At 47.1% G+C, this 25,057-nt stretch overlaps 1 protein-coding gene across 3 annotated transcripts in view; it reads left to right on the forward strand.

Annotated features, from left to right (window-relative positions):
* IPO11 (importin 11) overlaps positions 1–20,753 on the forward strand; it is a 90,363-nt gene extending 69,610 nt beyond the window's left edge. For all 3 annotated transcript variants that reach the window (XM_078862005.1, XM_078862004.1, XM_078862007.1), the window contains 6 exons: positions 677–790; positions 2,184–2,305; positions 6,059–6,154; positions 7,221–7,302; positions 16,564–16,662; positions 19,274–20,753. In XM_078862005.1, coding sequence (XP_078718131.1) covers positions 677–790; positions 2,184–2,305; positions 6,059–6,154; positions 7,221–7,302; positions 16,564–16,662; positions 19,274–19,339 — 579 coding nt within the window. In that variant the 3' untranslated portion in view covers positions 19,340–20,753. The remainder of the gene's footprint in view (positions 1–676; positions 791–2,183; positions 2,306–6,058; positions 6,155–7,220; positions 7,303–16,563; positions 16,663–19,273) is intronic.
* Positions 20,754–25,057: the final 4,304 nt, after the last annotated feature.

Below are 25,057 nucleotides of genomic sequence, written 5' to 3' on the forward strand. Positions count from 1 at the left end.
GTTCCAGACGGCTGCAGAAGCACATCTGAAAGTGAGCGATGCAGTGACCGCCTTTGTTGGCTGGAATCGGTGCCCAGACTGATCCTTTTCTTTCATCCACTCCAGCGCATGGCTTTCTCTTTTGTCTTTGATAATTGTCAAGCGCAAATTTGCAAACCGCAAACGCCGTCTCCTGTACATCCAACCCTCCCCCCCCTGCCCATCCCATCTCCCCCTTCCTGATTTGAAATTCACCGTGGTGAGAGAACATCCGTAGATCGCCAAATACATTAACATGTTTGACGTACCAGCGTATACACACCCTGTTCGAATGTGATTACAAAAGCCCCGCAATTAGCGTTCTCCACGTAAACCAGATCATCGCAGAATTACGTAGGCGTTGTTGTTAACCAACCCTCTTTAATTGGCACTTAATTGTTATATCGAAGGCTGTGAATAATTCCGAACAATGGACTTGATAAAGCCCTCTTTCTCGTGCATAAAAAGCGCTCTGATTGCTTGTGATACCACAGACGAGCACACATGGGAGAGGGGGGGGGGACGTTGTGATACGTTCTAGCAGCAGCAGCAGCAGCGGCGGCAGGTTGTCGTCGCAGCAGCGTGTGTTGTCGAGCGCAGGGAAGGTGACCTCCCCTTGTGTCCCCCCACCTCCCCCCGTGCTTCTCGCCCCAATCAGAGGTATCCGGTTGTGATGGCCACGTACCTCGGCATCTTTGGTAGAATCATCCTCCAGAACCCTGCGTACTTTTCGGGCCTGCTCGGGCAGATCGGCATGGAGCTGGGCCAAGAGGTGAGGAGCCTTGTCTCTTGGTGTTTCCGGTTTCACGATGGTTTTAGTTTCAAAGGAGACCGGGTGGCTCCGAGGTGAGCGCGCCAAGCCAACATGGCTGAGAATCCTAGACTCGATTCCAGTTTTCAGCCGTGCTAAAATGATAACAACTGTGCGTTATTGTTATCAAACAACTGCATCTCCCCGAGGAGTCATCCTCAATTCCTCACCATCTCCACCATCTCCATCGACGTCAAATCATCATTATCAAAGGTAATAAAAAAACACATTGTCTTAATAATTTATTACGTATTAATTGAAGTCATTGTTATTAAACACTTACCATTTCCCCCCAATGTATCCAAATTTTTCCCATTGGAACAAGGTTTCTGCATTCATGAGCGTTTTCAAGAACGTAACCCTCGCGGATAGAGAGGGTTTACTGCATGTTGAACTTCTTTCGCACCATTCATAGCCAACCCCGCTAACCCTAAAAGCAGGGTTATATGAGTGTAGTGTGCTAATATGGCATGGTTATCAATACATTTGGTTTTTCACTTGAAGTTTCAGAAAAAAAAATCCAGATTTGAGAATAAAACTAAACACTAGTTGGACTACTATGCAAAGAACACATCAACAGCAATGTGTATTTTAATATGCAGTGTCCTCCCAGTGTGGGTAAGAGGTCACTTGAAAGCATCCCAGAAGTAATTCTGTGAAGTCGTATTCCACAGGCTGATCTCTAACACGCGGGGGGCAATGCACTCATCTGCGAGTGTTCCCAAAAGGGGTGGCAACCGACTTCTTGTCACCAACATGGAGCTTGGTCTAGAGGTGAAGGCAGTGCCTTGTTCATCATCTCTGTCGAGTTGTTTGATTTAGAGGTCGCGCAAAGGTCAGAGCATCAAGCCAGCTCCGCCGAGTTCCTAGGCTCGAATCCAGTTTTCAGGCTCGCACGATCAAAATGGATTTTTACGACGAAAAAAAACCATTTCATTTTGTATAAACCAGAGAGTTCAGGGTGCCTTGCCCTCGCCTTTTGACTGCTTCCACCATAAAAGAACGGACAGGCGAGCAAGCGAGCAAGTTAGCGATACAAAAGACTCCCAGTTGGCTTTGCTCTCCCACGTGTAATTCGTCCTGTTGAGTCACGCAGACAATTTGAGTTGTCGCTCTTCTGACACGCTGTTGTTGTTGTACCGCACGTTGTTCGGCACGACATCCGACGTTTTGCTTTCATGAAACGAGGAAACTGCAAGCACGTGGGAGCAGAACGTCAGGATGTGATCTCCGAATAAGACGCGGCACAACAACGCAAAAACCACATCGCGAAAGCTTACGCAGCAAGCGGGCGAGCGATTCCACATTTGTTTTGCGCTACGCTTAAGCGCTCGCCTCCCTAATCGCTTCACAGCCGGACCAGCTGCTGGGCTCCCTCATGGACATGTGGGTGGACCGCATGGACAACATCACGCAGCCAGGGAGGCGCAAGCTGTCTGCGCTCGCGCTTGCCTCCCTGCTCCCCACGGACAACAGGTACGGGGCGCTTGCGCGTGCGGCGCCGTGAAGCGCAGCGCAGCAGCAGCAGCCGTGGGCTTGCGGAGGCGGCAGCAGTGGTGCTGGTGGTGGTGGTAGCAATGGTGGTGGTTGCGACTCCCTCGTCTCATTTACATTTCTGAATGTCGAGCGCCGTGGCGCCGGGCTGATTAATGCCTGCCGCCCGTATCGGACCGAAGCTAAAAAGGCAATTAAATGATCGTGCTCATTGCTAGTCCGCCCAAGGTTTATGCGCACGTAATATGCGTAATTTTCAAAGGGGATTAATTGATTGTCCACCAGACTGATTTATTCAGGTTTTGTGTAAACAAAACTTGTGTTTTGTACATATGCGCAGGGTTTCTGCTTTAGGTGTGGCTCATTTTTTTCGATGTGAATTAAGTTAGAGAGTGGCACGCACGCTGGTCGTAGACTAATTAAAAGTGTGAAGTAAAAGTAAATGGCCTTGGGCAGGGACGATGACCGATAGTCAAGATTAATAACCGAGTGGCAGTAACCAAGGGAGAAAACGCCTTCCGAGAGGATGCCTAACCGAGGAGATGGGGTATGAGATCAGCTCGCATGTGCAGCAGCTGCTGGGTGGCTCATTAATCGCTCGATCGTGAGAGATGGTGGTGGCTAGGGGAGGTCTTCATCCAGCAGTAGATTGACCATGGCAGACTACGATGATGATGATGATGGATGCCATTCCATCGTTCGCCTCGACTACCGACCATCATCCCTTCTGGCAACGTGTGCTCTGCCCATGGCCACTCATTTTTCTTAACAGTCAATAAGATGTCTCTAACTTGCGTTGATATATTGAACCAATTTCTCTTGGAGTTGTGTCACGTAAAAAAATTTGAGAGTTCACACATGAACCTTTTTTCCACGATGAAGAAGTACCCAAAACAATAATCATCATCGGCCGTGGTCAATCCACTTCTGGATGAAGGCCTGTCCAAGCTGCCGCCACTTGCCCAAAACATGCGCCTATCCTATTTTTTCTATTGTAGCTCTTGAATTGTTATTTTAATACGAGCTTGTTTGCCCGTCCTAGGACGGAAGCTGTAATATTTACGAAAAAATTCTGCAGAGTAATGGCAGTGAATCTTGCACGAAAGTATGTCATCAAACACTTCACTGCATTTCACGGTAGCACTGTATTAATGGCAGTGATTCTTGCACAAAACGAAGTCTTAAAACATCTCACTTCATGTCACTCTAGCACTGTATTTGACTCACCTGCAATTTGTTCAAATTCACTGCTCTGATACTTTATTCTCTTCTGCTTTCGGTCGCTGGGGTTAAAATAAATTGGAATTCGATACACTATCTGGAAAATCGCCGACATGTCTATTTTACCATAATGTAGAAGCATCAATTAGACTTACCTTTTGTCTCAAGTGCTGAAGAAATAAATAAAGGCACCAAATCCACTTTGTTGCTGTGTATATTTATTTATTAGATTCTCTTTCGATAAAGAAACATCAAACCTTAAGCGAATTTGCGGAAAAACATTAATTCCACTCGACCTTCTGCGTGAGTGTAAAAATCCACCCGCTCATGAATATTAATGACAGGGGGGGGGGGGGGGTGCGGCATGTGGAGTGACGTCACATGCATTACACACAGACATTCTTGGCTCATCATGGTAGCAATGTTTATCCGCTTCTCTTTCGCCTTCTTCCCTCGGAACTGCTCCTCTTTGGAACTGCCTCCTCCCACCATCTTCACTTTTATCAACAATAACAACGATAACAATCTTGCTCAAGTGCAAGATAGTGCTGCTTTTCCGCTGCTCACTTGACCCTGTGGGCCTTGTGCTCAGCAACTATATAGAAATAAATAAATGGTGCAAGCTGCGTGGATTATGTGTACACACAAAGACAAAGATCCCCCACGTAGCCTTAACAGACTTGGCAGGTGCTGTGAGCGAGCATCTTTGATGGCCAACACGGCACACGAGGAGTTGGGTGGCCAGCGCCACGCCCGGCCGCCTCTGTTTCCCCAGTGCAGATGTTTACGCATCGCTTTACCGACTAATTTAAGGCCGTGTCAACCTAGGGGAGGCCCAGGACCGGTTAAAATATTCACCACTGCTATCGGTCATGAGCAGGAATCGAACTCGGATCACCGCGTTTGTAGCTCAGTGCGCTAACCTCTACGCTACCGCTCCCCCACTGCACGACATACACAAACACGCGCGGAGACACTGGAGGCTCAATTACTCACATTATTCACACCCAGGTGATGCATGCAATCAGATTATCCGTGTCTTCTTTCAGCCGGGAGAGGAAGGGAGAGGGAGAGAAATGCTGATACCGCCGCAGGGTATATTTCACATTGCTTTAGGGTGAAATTAAAAGACATCGGCCACAGTTCATTTTGGCTTGCGAAGGAGATAGCTGTTAAGCGTCGCTCCCACTGCGGTTAGGATGCGGCTTTACCGCATCTTAAATGCACCAGCGTGCATAAAATAGTTACCATTTTGTGGGGCGTTTTGTAGTTATGTATGAATACAGTTGTTTAAACCCAGGAAAGCCTCCCAGAGTTAATTGAAACTTGTTTTTACTGAGGGTCCTGCCCAAGTGTGTTGCAGTAGAGGGCGCTGATTGCTATGTAAATTCCAACTGAGTGAAATTGGCAGCTAATTTTCTTTCTTTCAAATTTGCACCACGATGATACCGGCGCACAGTGGCACCCACCCTTGCGAACGGCGTCATGGGATGTTTTAACTTCCACTGTGCAGAAGCGGACGGTGTTCTTTTGGTTTGTGCACTGCACCACTGCAGTAACGACAAAGGGGGCCACTGGATTTGAATCTTGAACCTCCGCAGCGAGTAGCAAACGCTTTCTGCTCGGCCATATAAAATCGATGGTTTGTTCGATGGATATGCTTGCCTCTGCCATGGGAATGTATAATTTCCTCTACCAGCTCGACAAATACAAAAATTATTAAAATACAAAAATGCCAAGTTCAGTCCTCATTTGACATTGCAACAATTTGACTTGCACATTTACACGTTTAGTGTTTGGTCCGTCCATGCCTCAGTGAACTTCTTCCCTTCGTGTAAAAGGACGATTCAACCCCAATAATCTTAACGGCTCTCATCTTGTAGCTACACGTCTGGTAATGACAACAAAAATAGTTTAAATAGATTTTCGACATTTTATTATTTCCCTTCTACGTGACTTTACCGAAAGAACCAAGAATTCATTGCTGACTTGTCACTGCAATGGTATTGGAGAAATCAGGATGATGCTGTAGTGGTATTCCTAAAATCACCTTAAATATATATTTTTCAATAACCTTAAAACTGGATGTCTGTGAATGCTAGGCTTGTAAAAAAAATATTTGAGTGTTGTGTTTTTTTGCAATCGTTTGTATATATTTTTTTTATCTCTCCCGGAAATGTTTTCTTTTTGGCCATTAGCCTGACAAACACAAAATATAACATTAGCATCTCATTCGAATATAATTTGTATGCACAATTGCATAAATGACGCTTTATAAAATGAAATTATTATCATGATTCGACGGGTGTTATCATGAGCATCAAAAACAAGTTTAAATCTATAATTGTATGCATCATTGCATATATAATCTGTAATCATTCGCGTGACTCTCCATACGTATGTACGTGTATATCGCGCGTGTGCGACTCGTGAGTTGGTGGAACGATGGGTGGCTTCGTGTGGAACGCACACGCACACGTGTGTGTGCGACTCTGAGCCGACGCTGTTGTGCAGCATTGTCCAGGACCGCTTCTGTGGCCTCGTCAACGTCTGCGCCGAGGCCTTGCACGACATCATGATGGAAGACCCGGACGGAGGCGCCTACAGAGAGTGAGTAAGGTGGGGGTGGGACCAAGTGGCAGGGGGCGGCGTGGGGATTTAAACGACTATTAAACTATTAAACGAATTATATTTGACCAGGTAAGGCCCATGAAGCTGTATAGTTATTTTTTTCAGAAGCGACCTGGACACGAATGATCGCCCAGTGAAGTGGCTTAGGTGGAAATTTATAGCAGCCAAATACTGAGCACATTTTTATTCTAAATGTGGAGGGAAAAACCGGAGGACCTAGAGAAAAATGTCCACGACCACAGAGAGAGACAAGTGCAAACTTCAAATACACAGCAGGCGTCAGGGTCGGGATCAAACTCACGACCTCCTGCATACCAGGCAAGGTAGTTAATATCCCGCCACCACGAGGATAGTGCGGCCACCCTGCATTTGCACAGCAGCCGTCGTGAAGAGAGCCCTATGCCTGCAAAAAAAACACGATAGTTTATCCGTCCATCTCCAATGTGGATGAGCCACCACCTAAATGCTCATTCATGCATAGCGACACTTTGACTAAGACTTATTTAAAAGAAAATTGCTATTTTGGCCACCATATCAATTGTGTTATCAAAGTCATGTCGTAAGTTAAAGAATACATTAATAACTTGAAACTTGCAGAGCAATGCATAGCCTCATGTCACAGAAATGCATGTGGAATGTGATATCAGAGAACTACTTCTGACATCCCTTCAAGTGACGTCATATCAAGAACCAGGGTTGATGAGACTTTCTCATGTACTCAGCTATCGGGATGTTTATTGCATTGTCGCCAAGACAATTATTTTTTTCACTTAGTCAAATCAAGTAAAACATAACTTCACACGATGTTTTTTGTTGTTGTGCAATCATTGGTGGAAATGGCTGAGACCATCAACTCAGGCAGTAGAAGCCTGGATTTGAACCCAGAATCTCAGCATTGACAGCTCAGTTGTCCAAACCCCTGAGCTGCCCGACTGCCTCTTATAAATTCTTAACACGTATCGTCTTTGGACATCATCGTCGTCTTCGCTTTAGACGCTAACGTTTTGTTCCCGACGGTGATAATTGCGTGTCGTTCCCCCGGAAGCCGACTGATCATGGCCGTGGAAGAGGTTCACTTCGGAGAGGAGCTGGAGCAGCCAACGGAACAAGACAAGCGAAAGAAGCTGGTGAGCGCCCCCCTTGATTCTGTGCCGCTTCGCCGCCCCCCCCCCCCCCCCCCTTTCATGGCCATCCGCCTCTGATGGTGGCTGTGCGGCTCCTGCGTATCAGCCTCACACCGCCAAGATCTTGAGTTGGCTAGTTTGTGTGTGTATGTAGAACTTGTTATGCACAAACCATGCTAATTGGAGGTGTGGAATCTGGGTTTCACAAGCGCCCTCTGATTAAACCGGCTTCCGAGGGGTGGCAAGTTGATGGTCTCGGCCCGGCCAAACAGTTGAATGTTTTTTTTAAACCAGACCTGTACCGCTTGCGCCAGGCAAATGTAAAGTGGTCGAGCTGATAAGCAACATCCCAGGTCCATAAGTACGAATTAGCCAAATTACATAGGGTGAAAATAGCTAGTGTTTTCTCTAAAAATTCCAACACCTCGTCTATCAAAGCTGGTGGTCTAGGAGGAATTCTCTTGTAAAAACAAAACGTACATACAACCGTACCCAAATACGAATTCGCTGCTTATTATGCAAATGATACCGATGAGTTAAAACCCAACGAGGGATCCTTTGAACACGAGGTTAAGAAATTGTGTGGAGGCGCCACGCGCGGTAATTAGCGCCAGGAATCTGTGCTGGCACAATAAATCGCCTTCGACGTGGAAAAATCACGTGCGTCACGCGTCCCTGTTTTATTTTTTACAAATTGTTAATTGTCATTTTAAAGGCTAATTTCTCCACTAAAATTATGAAATGATTATCTGCAAAGGGAATATAGGAATAGGCGTACCTTTAACTTTGTATTTTTATTTTATTCTGCCAGTCTGAAAGATGGTTTTGATGATAATTACAGTCTTTGCAAACTCCCGTTTAAATAGAAAGCGTAATTATGTTTATAACGGCCCGGGAATTGATCACTCTTTGCAGGACACTGTACGTCCCCCATCAGTTATTATTCCGCAGAAGGTAATTTCCGTAGCGGGCTTTGCAAATTGTCGTAATAAGGTACAGAAAACGTCGGCCAGCATTCGCTGTCTCCTACAACTTCCGCTCCTGTCTAGCGTCCCAAGTGCAGGCCAACTGTCCACTCGCCTTAAGGTCGTTCCGCTTAGTTTCGCGTGTAACGATTGGATGATTAATTCGACGACGTGTCGACTGACGTGACGTCGTCATTATCGTTTAAGGCAAATCAGAGGTGTTGGCATGCGCTTTTATCTTTTGCATGTTTCACGTCCATTCCCAGCCGAATTTAACACGTTAGCTGAAAATGAATCCACGTTATAAAACATGTTATGAAATCCGTCCTTTTCACTGCCAAAAATAACACCTTTATCCACGGACCTCTATGATGTGAGGAACTTGGAAGTACCGCGTGTACGTGCGCGTGCGTGCGTGCACGTGCCTGTGTGTGTATGTGGGCTTTGACTTTGTATGCAAGTGTGTTTGCGTACGTGTATGCCCGTGTTTGTAAGTGGGCGCATGCGTTTGTATGTATGTGTGCGCGTGTTTCTACGTGTGCGGGGACCCGAGTTCAATTCCCGCTTAAGGCCGGCACCAGTGACGATTATCTAAACCAGTCCTGAGCCTTCCGTAGGTCAACTCAAATGAGTACCTAGTGCAGAGTGTAAACATCGCCACTAGGGAGACAAAGGCGTCCACGCGTCGTGCTGACACTCACCCCCTCGTGTGCCATGCCGACATTTGTAGGCACTCGCTTAACAGCACTTGCCCCAACAGTCTGTTATGGCTATACGAGGGATCTTTGTTGTACTCGTGTCTGTGTGCGCGTGTGTGCGCACGTATACACACGCCACTTAGTGGCAAATGCCTGTTGTGCAGGATGAACATCCAAACATTGTTGGATGTTCTATTGATCAGACGGCAAAAGTTTTTAAGTGCATCCACTGGGGGTTTGTTTTCATTTTCAAAAGTAAAATGTTGTTCTTTTTTAATTTACATGCAAACATATTGTATATATATGAAACACGATTCATCCATGATTTATTCACTTCCCTTGACAATTTGCCATCACAGCTGTGCAATTGATCTCAATCGCACAAACGCACCTTTTGAAAGGTTACATGTGAAGATATGTTTGCAAGTTTTTAACAATAGTGGCATGGGTTATTATTTATACGGTCGTATACAGTGCAACGTCATCATCATCATCAAACATCTCATGAAAAACCCAACGCAGAAGATCCCTGGTTTTGATCTTGCGCGAAGCTCATGGTCCACCCTAAACTGCATTCACTGCACAAACCATGGCAGATGCGGATTCATTCTGCACAGATGGAAAATTAAGGAAGTCTCCAGTGTGTGACTTTGGTCATCCAGAACGGACCATACAACATACAACCATGCAATGCCCGATCCACAAATATGAAGTTGACATCGCAGCGATACACTCCGCTGCTCCTGATGCCGCTGTTTGGCTTGACTAACTGAATGTGGAATTGTAGTTGTTGCAATGCATCTCCATCAGCCGTATGAAAGAAGATCATCATCTTGTCATGCTGAGTCTGCCACTGCTGGATGAAAGTATCTCCAAGCCATCGACATCCCTCAAGGGTCTCACTGATGCCACGATCCACTTCACTCCCGCACATGAGCTGATCGCGTTGCCCCATCTTGGACGCGGGTTCCCTCCTTGAACCTACTGTTCCATAACCCGCCTCGACCACTGGACGTCATTGCTTCTAGTGACCGTGTGCTGCTCAATCGGCTGACCTCTCTTGAACACTCCGTGTAACGTCACGAGTTTGCGCGCCTTCTCTGATCTGCGCGTTCATTCCTCTTCCGATCTCGCGGTGTCATTTCACACGTGCACCCGTCCCGTGCTTCCTTGCGCATTTTTCAGTGTTTGTTTTTTTCCCCAATGTGTGCGTTGTAGCAACTCACAAACACTGATAATTATACAACCTTCTCGAAGCATATCGCGATGTACCTCTACATTCGCAAGTTCAGTCTTTGAAAATAACTCCCAGCCTCTTTGTTTGTATCATTTTGATCCTGGTGCTCCTTTGCACGCCTTCATTAATTTCCCAGGTCTACTTGTACTCCGGGTTTGCAGTTGCATCTAAACAATCATTACGTATGGTTTTACAAACTTGCCATATGCAACTTTTGTTTTGCTCATATTTATTCTGAGCACAACGTGACATCTTCATTATTTTCTATTGATTGTTATAAAGACCATCATAGAAGACCTATAAGCAACCGCATTTCACAGCTGTGTAGAAAATAGTGGGATTTGTGCATCATGGGGAATGGACTTGTAAATTGTGATTTTTATTTTATTTAAAGAGGAGACGGTTGAAACTAACTTTTTATTTCATCACGTAAGGCCCACTATTATAAAGCTCTATATAGCTGTTTCAGAAGCGACCTGGCCACAAATGATAGCCCAACGAAGTGCCTTATCATGTGGGCATTCTTAGCAGCCAAATACTCGTCTTTTGTTTCTAAATATGGAGGTAAAAACGGGAGGACCCGGAGAAAAATCCACGCAACCACAAAGAGAGAGAGAGAGAGGCACTTAAACTACAAATATACAGCAGGCATCAGGGTCGGGATCGAACCCACGACCTTCTGTGTACCAGGTGAGGAAGGTAACATCTCCTCTGCTGCCCACTGTCTGCCTACTGTCCGTCGGCAGCAAAGAGGAGTGAGGGGCTCACCGAGCAAAGATTGCCTGGGGCCTTTGAAAGAGTAATTTACGATTGGTAAATTACGAAGCCTCAGTTTTCCAGCAGAAAAATTAATGGGGGAAATATTGGCAGCACATTTACTTCGCCACAAACCGAAAATGTTGTACAGTTTTGTCTGTAACACCGCTTTTGTGTTTTACACAATGCGCTACCCACAATGAAGTCCACAGGTGCTTTTGAGTCGTGTTTGCCGAGCGGTATTCCGTGTGGCACGTCTTCGAACAGCGAGGGTTTACCTTCGCATCGCCTATTCCCAAACAAATGTGAACCCGAAACGAAAAAATTAACGACGTGTGGGCGTGAAGGTTGAGCAACATGAATGAGCAGCTGTTTTTCGTGCCGGTTAGCGAGAGAAGAGAGTGCCGAGTGTGCACGTCACAGCACAATCGCAAAAAGCCACTTAGCAGTATGTCACGTTGCTTTGTTTGTATGTATTTTTGTTCGTAAATAGATCCTCATTTGCCTTTTGACATCTGCCGCGCCTTCACATGTTTACAATAACAAGAACAACGCTGGCAGAAGCACGGGAAAAGAGTGCGTGTGCGCAAGATGTTTATTCCGACAAAGGAGACGCACCGTGATATACGAGTGTGTGTGTTCTTGCATGTGTGTCCAAGGATGTGTTTTCATGCATGTTGATGTGTTTGTATGGGGGAATCGGTCGTGTTGCGGCTAGCGTGCTGAGCTACGATTTTGGCAACCCGAGTTCGATTCTTGCTCACGACCAAACACCATTGATGATTATATGAACCGATAATGGGCCTCTCCGAGGTCGATTCGATCTCAAATGAGTACCTCGTTCGATGTGTAAACTAGGGGACAAAGACAGCCGGGCATGGTGCTGGCCACCCAACCCTGGCCTTCATAGGGGCTCGCTAACAGTACTTGCCCCGATGGCTTTTCAAGGCTATACAGGGCGCTTTGTTTTTTGTGCATCGGAGTGGAGTGACTGTGCCACTTCAACGGCACAGACCTCACAGACCTGCAGGCCCATTCGTGAGCAGCCCCCGTTCCTTCTCCTAGCTGTCTCATTTCAATATGTGAAAAGGGAACACAATGTGACACGCACTCATACGCTCCCCGTTGTAAATACTGTCCTGTGCGTGCGTCAGTGAATACTTGTAAATAAATATTTAAATATACAGGAGGGGTGGTGTCGTGGCAGCTTGCTCTCACTGCACTACGCCGACTGTATTTCTGGGCCCTGCCAATCAACCTGTGGGTTTTAGCTGCGCACCAGCGTCTTGAACTCCCTAATCTGTTCCAGATTAATGCCGGAAGATTTGCTCTTAATTACAAATCTGGCACAACTCGCCGCCCCCACCCCTCGTTTGTGCACCTTGATTAACGATGGCCGTGTATCCCTCGTGGTGGGTTTTTGGTGGTAGAACTTGAGTTGCCTTTCTTTGAAGAAACGTCAAAAGCGATTTTCCTGCTCAAATGAGCATTGAGGTATCGGTGCCCATCTCCTATTTTACAGCTCTGGAACCAGTGGTGGACATTCCACGTTTCTATGGTAGGGAGCGAATCTTGCCATAGGACCACCTCGGTTGACGTAGCTGCCAGCGGTACTTATTTAATCGACCCAGGAGGGATGATGGGCCGAGCCAACTTCCAATCAGGTTTTTTTTCCGATTGCAAGCCTGCTCCCTTTGCCGACTTCAAACTGCTCTTGACATTCCCGTTTGCCACGTCTTGCGAGTTGTATAATGATTGTAATAACTTTTCAGCCCGTCGTGTAATCAGCGCTGCATAAAGGCTTCTCCATGTCGATCATACTTAACCACACTGGTCAGTGCAGGTGATGAAGATGCCACTAGGGGGGTGGGCACGGAGGGGGGGAACAGGTTGGGGTGGCAGATAATCCCAGCACCAGGTCAGAAATCACTCGCCACTGGCGCTAGCGGTGGCAGGGAATCGAGCTCGGGTTACCCTGGGTCCACAGCACGGTGCACTATCTGTGCCGCCGCCACCGATCCACCGCCATCCCCCACTCCACCTCCCCTCCTCCTCCCCCAGCAGGTTGATATAACGGGTTAAATTCTCAGGTGACTCGTCGCTTCCACATTGACCCACTCTGGTGCGCTTCACTAGATAATGGAGGAACGTGCGGCCGGGTCGACGTTAATGCAATGTCTCTCTTTCTCGCGGTTAACAGTTTAATCTGTGCCCAGTCAATAGTTGAGTAACGTCGCGCTTACAAATGTCCACGGTAAGCGATACATATATTAAGGGGGGAAGCCGCGCTGTGGCCCGAGGGGGATGGTGAGCGTTGAAGAAATGTTTTGAGAATGTAAGTGTTTATTTATCAGAGCTTAGTTATTAGCCACTGGAACATATGGTCTCTCGTCTGTCGAGATGAAACATTTATAAATTGTGACAGTGACCATCTGGTGGGTGGCTGGAATAAAAAAAATCGTATCATGCGAATGCTCTTCATCACAGAATGTGCAGCTCTCGGTATCAATAGCAATTCTACAATTACACCAGGCCTCTGAAATAGAATATATTATTTGCCCAGGAAAGCCACAGTGAGTCCAAATATATTGTTTTCAATAAGCTAAACTATATATATCATATTACCAGGTAAGGCCCACTAAGCTATATAGCTCTTTTTCAGAAGGGACCTGACCACAAATGATAGCTTAACGAAGTGGCTTATCACGTGGATATTTAGCAGCCAAATACTCTAAACGCATGTTTTATAAATGTGGAGGGAAAAACCGGAGGACCCCAAGAAAAAAAAAAAAAACACGACCACGGGTAGAGAGACATGCAAACTCCAAATATTCAGCAGCTTTCAGGGTCTGGATCGAATCTATGACCTCCTGTATACCAGGCGAGGTAGTTAACATCTCGCCACGGTGGATCCTGCTACATTGGGATATGTTTGACCAATGATATTGATGGTTTTTAGCTATGGGGCAAAGCCGAGAACCTGGAAGGAAACCCGTACAACAATAAAAAGTGGAGGACATTCAAACTGCACTCACAGAAAGGTGACCGGGTCAGGAATCTTACATGGGTCTTTCTTGCTACGAGGCACAAGTGTTACCATTGCGCCATTCCGTTTTCCGTTTTAATAGAGCACGGTTGACGTTTTTGGCATTGGTCCGTTCTTCACAGCACCTTTTAAAGGCAGTGTTAGTTGATGATGTGTTGATGTTTTTTTTGCCATGGTATGCAACGCCTATGGTATGGAACGGCCGTTGTGAAACATTCACATACATGCATTTCGTCTTGCAAAATGGGATTCGATTAATGTCGTTTGCTCGGGAATCAACGTTCATCTGTTTATCCGGTGAATCGTTACGCCCAGAGCAACGTCGCACAAAAAAATAAACAACAGGAAAAGAAAATAGGTTCAAGTCGGGCCACGCCAATTCTTTTTCTTCCCCATTTGCTTTCGTTAACCAAAAGCCGATTAAGCTGTAAACAAATTAATCAAAAAACTTACACATTACAGCTGATTAATCGCCGTTAATGGTGTACAACGTCTTGGTGGAATCCCGCGATGAAATATTACGGGAGGCACGTTAAATTAGCTCGTCGACACGCGTAAGCGTAGCGCTTCATCAAAGTCTTGCGTTCATTTAATAAAAAGCCGTCGGCACTCGAGCTCGGCATCTTTCTCTCGTGTGTTTTCTGCGAAGCGGCCGCGGGACCGTGACTCCGCTTCTTTATCTAACTGGGAAAGCCTCCACGGGCTGCAGCATTCCCCTTTTCTCTTGTTGTGCTGCTTTAAAGGAGGATCCTACATCGGGCCATTTGGCCAATTCCGTGAATGAGTGGCTTGGCATGCGTGACGAAATCAGAGGACGACGTGTACATTGAGACGGGGAGCAGTGGATGTGCAGCAATCAGTGCGCCGGACTTGCAATCAAGAGGTCGCCGGCTGGATTCCCATCTCTCACGTGTGGTGGGGGGAAATGTGGGTAACCACTTGTTTTAAACACGTCCCGTTAACGTGGAGCAGTAGACCAAAATATCCAGAGGCCTCAATAGTGGAGGCCTTTCTACCAGGAGTTGCATGAGCCAAGCAATTGCAGTGTATACATATTGGTTCATTTCTGTACTTTATATATATTACGTTTGTTATGTTGGTGATTCAGGTCACTCTTGCAAATGAGAATCATCCTGGTCTCTTGAGTTATTCCCATCTGGTTAAACTAAATGAACTTGAAAATTGAATAACAACCGCAATTAATAATTCATTGAACCCCTGTTGCCAAACGACTTGCCTGTGGTTGTATCATACCAATCAAGTGCCAAGGTTTACCATGCAAAGATTTGGCAACACAGGTGACATCCAAGAGGCCTTGTCCGATACAGATTGGTTTTATTTCAGTTATGATGTCTAGACGCAGACGCATAGTGAAATGGAACGGCTGTAGTGCAGCTTTGTGTCTGACAATTCTTTCTGGAAAAGAGTGACACGCTTGAAAACGTTATAAAATGCAGGCGCAATTTTACAATAACTATCCGATAGACTACCCTCCTATCTAGTATAATCTCTATTATTCTGGGTAAAGGTATTGTTTCTAAATGGAAACTCAATTTTGAAATACCACCGAGTCACTGACGGTGGAAGCGCAATGTCAAAATTGACATGGATCTCAGCCAAATGTGTTAGTGGTTTTGTTCTCCTGTGTGCTTTCATTCTCGAGCCTAATTCTTATTGAAATTATTTCTTATTTAATGAAAGGCATTTCATCCACAGCCTACTTACAATGTTTAAAACATAATAATGAAATGACGTTTGTATAAAAAAAAATGTGGTTAATTTGTCCGTCTCCCATCTTGGCCAATAGGGCTTCGTGTGTGTGGGTGTGTGGGTGTGTGTGCGTATGTGTGGGTGTGTGTGTGCGTATGTGTGTGTGTGTGCGTATGTGTGGGTGTGTGCATATGTGGGGAGCGGTAGTGTAGCGGTTAGTGCGCTGCGCTACAAACCTGGCGACCCGGGTTCGATTCCCGCTCACGGCCAACATCAGTGACGATTATCTGAACCGGTCCTGGGCCTCCCCTAGGTCGATTCAGCCTCAAATGAGTACCTGGTGCGATGTGTAAACATCGCCACTGGGGAGATAAACGCGGCCGGGCGTGGTGCTGGCCACCCACCCCCTCGTGTGTCTTGCCGGCCTTCATAGGTGCTCGCTAACAGAACTTGCCCCTACAGTCTGTTAAGGCTATACGGGGAATCTTTGTCTTGTGTGTGTGTGAGACACAGCGGTATGAGTTCATTTCCCCCAGGCTATGGGATTTTCAAGTCGGCCCATCGCCTCCGGGGGTCAATAAAATGGCTACCACATTGCAGGAGAAGTCGGCAGTGGTTGTCCTTGGGAAAATTACCGCCTCTGTCATAGGAATGTGGAATTATCCATCCTTAACTGGGACGTGCACCAGTGTGTCCACTCAATTCAGTAGGATTCCACTTACACTTTGTTTTGTGTGCGTGGGGGATTTATTTTCTGTCCGCCTTCCAGCTAACGTCGTTTCTCTCCCCATCTGGCTCTTCCCGCCCCCCCCCCCCTCCTCTGGCCGGGCCCCTGCTGCGTTTGCGATGCAGCTGGCGATGAAGGACCCCGTGCACAGTACGTCGCTGCAGCAGTACGTGTACGACAAGCTGAAGGCCCAGCAGGACTTCATGGGCCCCCAGGCCTTCCAGGTCTCATACCCCCTTCCCAGCGTGAAGCTCCCACCAGCCCGGAGCAGGTGTCCTCCGTTGTCCAGTGGTTTAGCGGTGGTCGGCATTGTGCCCTGGTGCAATGAGTGACTTTAAATGGGGCTCCCAGTGTCTTAAATTAACCCCACCCACCACCTCTGTGTTCGTACCCTTGCGACTGGGCTTCGCTGGCCTATTGATGCTGATTGCTGTTGCACAAACCTGCGCACTCGATAGCTATGCCGCTGTAGAGAGACCCGTGCACAGACTCTCTTAGAGGCTCACAGATTTACGTAGATGCTGCTTCGCACAGAGACTCGTAGACTTACACGGAGAACGCAGGCATAGGGGGACTCGCAGGTTCAGTGGAGAGCCAGTGGTGTAGCGTTGCTGGCAGGGGCCCTGGTGCAAGCGACGAAATGGGTCCCAACTTGTCGCCCAGTGCCTGGGCCTCGACGCAGTTGCACTGCCTGCACACGCCATTGCCATCACTTTGAGCCCTAATGCTTAGCCTCTGTGCTGCCAAGGAAAGGCTGATGGCTCAATAGTCAGTGTTTATTTGTATGGCTTCAAATAGTATTTATTTATTTACCCCCCCTACTTGGCCCTTCTTGAGCTTTAAATTTTAAGACTGTCCACGTATTTTTATTAGTATAATGATTAAATTATGAGGCTGTACTGTATAATTACATTATGTATTGTACGATGCTGTTCAGGCTGATTCCGTAATGTGCACAGGAATATAGTTGTGTTTATTTAATGTGATGTCTGTGTGACATACCATTGCACCGTTGTTATCAGCCACGATCTCGCCACTACCGGCTGAAGGGCTCCCAAAGCGTCGCTATTTCTCCTCACATAATAATATCATGGTATCATAATATCATTATATGAGTGTTAAAATAGCATCATAATAGCAAAATAATAAACTATATAACCGTATAATTATATATTATATTAACGTTCAGGATGGCTCCAAAATGTATCAATTTTTTCTTCTTGGTTTTTTCGGTAAAGTCACGTAGAAGGGAAGTAATAAAATAATAAAAATAAAACATAATAAAACAATTCTCACGACGTTTCGGCCACAACGCAAGCAGCCGTCTTCAGGTGAAGAATGAGAACCTGTCAAGCTGGGAGCTTATATATAAGCTGAGTTGGGGGGTGTAACAAAAGGATGTGCATATCCTTAACAAAAGGATGTGCATATCCTTTTGTTAAGGCGCTCTTCTTACACCCCCCAACTCAGCTTATATATAAGCTCCCAGCTTGACAGGTTCTCATTCTTCACCTGAAGACGGCTGCTTGCGTTGTGGCCGAAACGTGGTGAGAATTGTTTTATTATGTTTTATTTTTATTATTTTATTACTTCCCTTCTACGTGACTTTACCGAAAAAACCAAGAAGATGAATTCCTGCAGTCACGAAAGCTTTAAATCGAAATATCATATTTTTGTTTGATTTAACGTGAAGAAAAAAAAAAAAACCTCGCACTGCTTTGTGCTATTGAGACATTGAGGTAATTTTTCTGTGTCCGATGTAAAGATAGTGTTGGGAGCGTAGCTAGCTTCAGGGGAGAGATACCCACGTCACACGGATGTCTTCACGTCTCTGCGAAGTCCCTGAGGGCAGATGCATCACCCAGGCATCGAGACGTGGGTCTCAAAATCTCCACTCTCAGGAAAATGAGTTGCATATAGAGGAGTGTCGATTATTGTATTCATGTCTGGTTTAAAAAAAAAAGATGTGTTTGTGTGAAATAATTAGTAAAATATTAAATGTCAAAAATAAAATTATGTTGATGTAATCAAGCGGGAAGGTGGAGGTTGTGATGTGAGACGCTTGGGTGGAGGAGGAAGGCAACTTCCTACGTGGGGAAATGGAGCCGCAACCCAGCAGAGTTCTAGATTTGAAGCTTTCGTGACTGCAAGGATTCATACGCTTAGGTTTTTTCGGTAAAGTCACGTAGGTAAAAAATATAATTAAAATTCATAAAAGTAAATAAAAAATCACGACGTTTCGGAGGCAACACAAGCTTCCGTCTTCAGGTGGAACCGTCACAGCACGATTGCTGTATCAAGTAATAAAAAAAATCGTGCTGTGACGGTTCCACCTGAAGACGGAAGCTTGTGTTGCCTCCGAAACATCGTGATTTTTTATTTTACTTTTATTAATTTTAATTTTCTTTTTTACCTACGTGACTTTAAAGAAAAAACCTAAGAGTATGAACCCAGCAGAGGTCGCTGACCAAGGGGGAAGACCTAAAGCCAGACGACGGCGGTGGTGATGGTGACTAGGAGGAGAGCGCTCCTTGAAGGACGTCTTGACCGGGCAACAACCTCCGGCCAGATGGCCGGTGGTGACGATGAGACTAAGAGCAGAGAAGACCTTGCTTCTCTTTTGTTGTTGACGGGGCAACATCAGCACCTCGAGATCGAACAGAAAGAAAGCGATAACGATGTCGTGCGGTGGCAATGAGCTGATGACCTCTTGACCTTGAGTGAAGTGACTCGGGCAGCTCATCAGGAGCTCTCGTGAATGGAGCACCAACACCAGCGACATCCGCGTGGCAATTTTGTCCGGTTGACCGATGGCCGTGTCCTCTTCCCCCGCAGGTGCTGATGGAGACGGTGGACCCGGAATTGACGACGCAGCTGCAGGAGTTCATGTCGTCCTTGTGACGCTGCGAGCCGGTTTTTAAATTACGGGGGTCGCCTTTATTGCGCTGCGGCTGTTCGCCGTGCAGCGGGTTCGCGCCCTCCCCAGACTAAGAGGTCGGGAGTCCAGGATGGATGACGGCAGAGTGGGTGGGTGGGGGGTGGGGGACGGGGGACGGTGGGGTGTTGCGGAAACCAGGTCTTACCACGCTCCCCGCTTGTGAACGCGCTGCGTTGCGGCGAGGGGCGGCGGCCTCTTCCCATTCGACGCTCTGCCCCGTCACCGCTCGTGACGCAGACGCCCACCCCGCTTGCTGCGGGTAAGGGGGGCAACTGCGTCTACGCTCGCGCGTCCCCGGGGTAGATGCTTTCAAGCTGGTGTCGACGCACGCGTCCGGCGGTGCCTCCGTCGGCGGTTCCTCCGTGTTAATAGTAGAAATTTTGGGGGGATTTTATAACCCGCAAGGAGATAAGATTTAACAGTGAAATACAGAAACGGCGGCATAGAATCAAGTCAGGAACGCGGTCACGGGAAAGGGCGCGGAACTCGGCACGAACCGAAACCACCTCCGGCGTCATCTCAATCGGTCTCGGACCACAAGACCAGCGAGCGCTTCTTCGTCCAGAAATAGTGCCTGGCTTGTCACAGGTCCCACAACCGAATAATATTCAGTATCTCTGTGTAATCATCAAGAGCTGGTATTAGCTGACTTTAGCGACAAACCAAACTGAGAATTACCTATTATTATTCATAAAAATGTTGCAGTCATCAGTTGACTGAACTGAGCTCATCAAACTTGTAATACTTAGGATGACCGGTGACATCTCGGGTGGGAGCCCACGATTGCAGCCCAAAATGCATCAGTTTTGACGGCTACGTTGACAATGCAGTTTTCTTTTTAAGTGGCAGTTTTCTTTTTAAGTGGCATTTAATGAGGCACGGATTCATGGTAGCCTACTAGCACTCGCGACAGTTTGACATTCAATTTAAAATTCCCTTAATTAGTTTGAATGCCATTCCGACGATAATAGTAAAATAAATAAATCCGTCTTAATTTGGATGGCTGTTTGCTTTTTTAAATGGTATTCATTCGGCCCTTTTATGTACAACAAAAAATTCCGGAAGTTGTTACAAGGAAGGGAAATTACCAAATATTGCGTGATAATTTTTGCCGTATTTTTTATTTGGGACAGAATGTGTTAGCTGTGTCAGGATACCGTCTGTAAATAACCGCAACTGTCTTATTCGCAGGAGGAAAGATATTGAATGTTTCTATACCACTTCCCAAAACATTTTCGGAATCGCAGTCACCATCGTCGTCGTCATCAGAAACCCATCTCCGTGTATCAGTATTGACGCCGTTTGGTCCGGGTTCCCTCCCATGCGCTCTTGTACTTCGAGCTTCCGTTCAACTAAAAATAAACACCCTTGGTTTTCTCTGCGCGCTTTCAAAGGCCTTTTTTTGTACCCGCTGCGCCGCTGTATGGAACGGAGGGTACAGCACACATCCACCCTTTTCAGCGTGGCAGCGCACGCCACCGCCGCCCTTTCCACATTCTGACTGCCGCCTGCCACTTCCACGCTCGTGTATTTAACCGGCGGCGAAACGACGCGTCAATTCGTGGACTCGTATGGACTATTAAGCTCTCAAATACGACGACGTTACGTGCGTCATATGGTGGGGAGCTGCTCTCTGAAACCGGTGACCAGAGTTGTATTCCCGCTCACGGCCAGTGGCAATTATCTGAACCGGTCCTGGGCCTCTTTTAGGTCGACTCGGCCTAAAATGAGTACCTGGTGCAATGTGTACATGTCGCCACTAAGAAGACAAGGGCGGCCGGGCGTGGTGCTGGCCACCTACCCTCTCGTTTTGCCATGCTGGCCTTCATTAGTGCTCGTTAACAGCACTTGCCCCAACACTTTTGTAGGCTATAAGAGGGATCTTTGTCCTTGTAAAAAAAGATATATTTTTCGATTCGTGTTTTTTTCAATGGGTTAACGTGACCCCTCATGGTCACAAGTGGTCTGCTACTTTGACTACAATGATAAACCAAAAACAAAATCTTGTACACCAACTTTGAATGGCGACAATTCATCGAATCGTTGGAGGGGGGGGGGGGGTGACTAGCCCGAGATTTTAACGCCGCGTGATTCGCACGGCGTCAACAATGAGCGGCGTTCAAGGGAAATGTCCTCACTCTGTCAACTAACGGGAGCCAAGAGGATGGTGGCGCAATCCACCATGTGACCTGTGTGTGCCCCTGACCGGCTCCACGGTTCAACGCTGCAAGGCGTCTGAAGTCGACGGACATCACAAAATGCAGTCAATATCGGTATTGACAAGTGAATGAACATTGAAAAGGCCACACGAGGTAATGGGAGAAGCACACAATACAATCAATCGGAGCCTAAACCTAACCACACTCGCCAAACAGACATGAGCCCCAACCACACTCGCCAACCTGACCCTAATCACACGAGCGAATCAGACCCTAGCCATAGCCACACTAGCAAACCCAGACCCTAGCCCTAACCACACTAGCCAACTAGACCCAGACCCTAACCACACTAGACAACCAGACCCTAACCACACTAGCAAACCAGGCCCTAAACCTAACCACACTAGCCAACCAGACCCTAACCCTAACCACACTAGCCAACCAGGCCCTAAACCTAACCACACTTGCCAACCAGACCCTAACCACACTAGCAAACCCAGACCCTAACCCTAACCACACTAGCCAACCCAGAACCTAACCACACTAGCCAACCAGACCCTAACCAAACTAGCCAACCAGACCCTAACCACACTAGCCAACCAGACCCAAGCCATAACCACACTAGTCACCCAGACCCTAACCCAACCAGAAGCTTGGCGCTACCCAGAATCCAACACTAACGCCCAACCTCCGCAAGTCTGCTGAGCCCACTTTTTGTCCCTTTTGGTGCGGACAGCGCTTGGTTCGTTCACTCGCAATAATTTGACCATTTAAATGTGAGATGTGTTATTTTTTCAAGGTGATATAATATGTATACTCCGAATAAATTAAACCTCCGCTTGCCTCCGCTGTTACTCAGGGGGGCCCTCCCTCGGCATTACCGAATTGCTGACATTGTAAAATGTAGACCAAATTTTGCAATAAATTGCCAAGCGCTCATTAAGGGCAAAAAATGATCATACCAAGTTATTATTGTGTGCACATGAAAAATGCTCTTTCCTTTCAAATATGCGAACGAATTAGGAAAAAGAAGAAAGTAATGAAACGGAACCACCAACCGGCGTGGAGGACGGGGCTACATTCTGGGGCATAATGTTGAATTATCATTAAACGCACTCCTTTGATGATGGCAATATCGAGAGTTGAAACAAACAATTGCTGTATTATTCTGAGAACGAATTAAGCAGGCAATCAACGGACTGTGAAGCTTTTGAACAAGCTCGTGCGCTGAAAACACCTGAGCCCAGTGCGATGGCTGTTGGTGTGTGAACACAATGATACGATTTTCAAATTGCGTGTTCCTTACTTTCAAGCTTACGCTGCTGGTAATACAGATTTGCATTTATGTGTGGGGGGAGTGGTGGCGCAGTGGTTAACGCGCCGCGCAACGAACCCGGCGACCAAAGTTCGAGTCCCCGCTCGCAGCCAACAATCGGGTTTGGACCTCGTATGTTGACTCAGCCTTAAATGAGTACCTGCTGTGATGTGCGAATATTAACACGGGAGGCGGGGGGGAGGGGAGACGGAGGCAAGCCACGTGTTGTGTTGTCCCCACCGCTCACGTTCCGTGCCAGCCTTAATTGGTGCTCGCTAACACCACTTGCTCCGGTCTCCCTGGCTATGCAGTGGATATTTCTGCGTGTGTGGAGCGGGTGGTGCAATGGTTAATCCACTTCAATGTGACCCTCTTGGCCTAGGTTCAATCCCAGCCATGGATAGCATAACGTGGTTCAGCGGATATTGAAACTTGTTTGGGCCTCCACTTGGTCAACTCGGCCGTAAGTGGATTTACTACCTGGGTGCAGTGATTGAACAACACCACTGGGGGAGAAAATCGGCAGCCGCTACACGATGCTGGAAACACCACATTGCTCATGCACCATGCGGACCTTATGTCCAGGCATTAAGATGTTATATGTATTTCCAAATCTTATTTAAAATTGTAATAAACGGTGCCAGCAGCGCCTATTGCTAACCCCTACGGTTTGTAAAGACAAAATGGGAATAAAATACATTTTCGTGGGAGCGTGTGAGCGTGCGCGCACAGCTCATCATTCCTCCAGTCTAAATATAGATTGTGATTCTGAAGAGGCGGGTGGATCATTGCATCGTGAGGCTGTCACGGTTGGTGACATGCTTGGGGGGGGGGCTTAATCCAGCAGTGGATAGATCACGGTTAACGATTGATTTGGATGCCACCCTGACTGTGCTCATCTCCTGCTTACAGCTGTGAGCCTATGGTGGAAATTCCACATTCATATGGCAGCGTTAACCCAAATCATAGGAGGATCACCGCGTTTGATTTATACAAAAAATCCCACAGATTTTGAAAACCCTGGCAGCCAAATGCTTCTCAACAATACATATGTATGTGTTTTTTTACAAAGGAACAGCAATTACGTGTGAGTGGTGCAGTAGCAGCTGGTGCTGAATTTAAAGAGCGGAAAAAATGGTTAACAGGTAGGTTTTCGCGACCAACATCGAATATTAAGGGGGTGGGGGGAGGAGGGGTTGGAGTGCGTAAATATAAATGTGTCGATAGCCCACCACCAAACAGGATTAATGTTTCACAATTCTGGCAAATCGCCTGATGAAGCTGGTTGTAGTCACCAGTGAAACGTCGCAGTACTCACATCGTAAATCTTGTGGCTTTACTCTCCATCACACCGGTTATTGCTGAAGTAGTAACGAATTGGCACGTTTTGTTTGCTTGGCAAAACTTAACTAATTGGCTGTTGTCGAGTGGTGGAGGGTTTACGACATATTTTTACTGGTAGGAACCTCCTGGTTACACCAGCCCACAGGGGATTATTGTGTCCGTCCGTCCGTCGTGCAGGGAGGGGCTGGGAGGGGAGGGTGGGGCTGGGTGGGGAGGGGCTGGGTGGGGGGGGGTGAGAGAGGTGGGGCTGGGTGGGGAGGGGCTGGTCACCCCGTGGTGCCCTTATAAAACTCAACGTTTAACCTACTCACGCCGGCTTGTGCCCGCCCTCACAGTCGGGCAAATTTGCGGAATACACCACGCCGCCGTTGACCCTGGCCATTGGCCGAGCAACCCAACGTTCCTACCAGCTCCCTCCACAGGAATGTGTTATTTACGCGATCTAACCCAAACAAAAAATTGCGGAGAAATCAACTATCCCTCGGCCAGTGATCTTTGGTGTGGGATCGTGAGTAAAATGTGTTGTCGTACTCTCTCCACCACCCGACGCACCCCCTACATCTTTCCGTTGGTGGTGACCTCACCTTGAAGTGTGTGTCGTGAAAATCGGGTCCGAGAGCGAACCACGCTTCCAAAGCGACTCCGTCACGTGCTGCGGTTAAAATCCCGACGTGACCACCCTACCGCTCGCCCACGCGCTGGGCTACTACACACGGATCCATTGTAACCGGTAGTCACTGCATCTCGCGTTATCAGATGCGCTTCTGCGGCCGTCTGGAACGCTCTTCTTTCCGATACTCGGAAGCCACCGGAGCTGCGCGCTTTAAAGTCAACTGGATTTAAAACGAATTACTTTCGAGCTG

This window comes from Lampetra fluviatilis, chromosome 13 (genome assembly GCF_964198595.1).
Source record: "Lampetra fluviatilis chromosome 13, kcLamFluv1.1, whole genome shotgun sequence".
Taxonomy (NCBI): Eukaryota; Metazoa; Chordata; class Hyperoartia; order Petromyzontiformes; family Petromyzontidae; genus Lampetra; species Lampetra fluviatilis.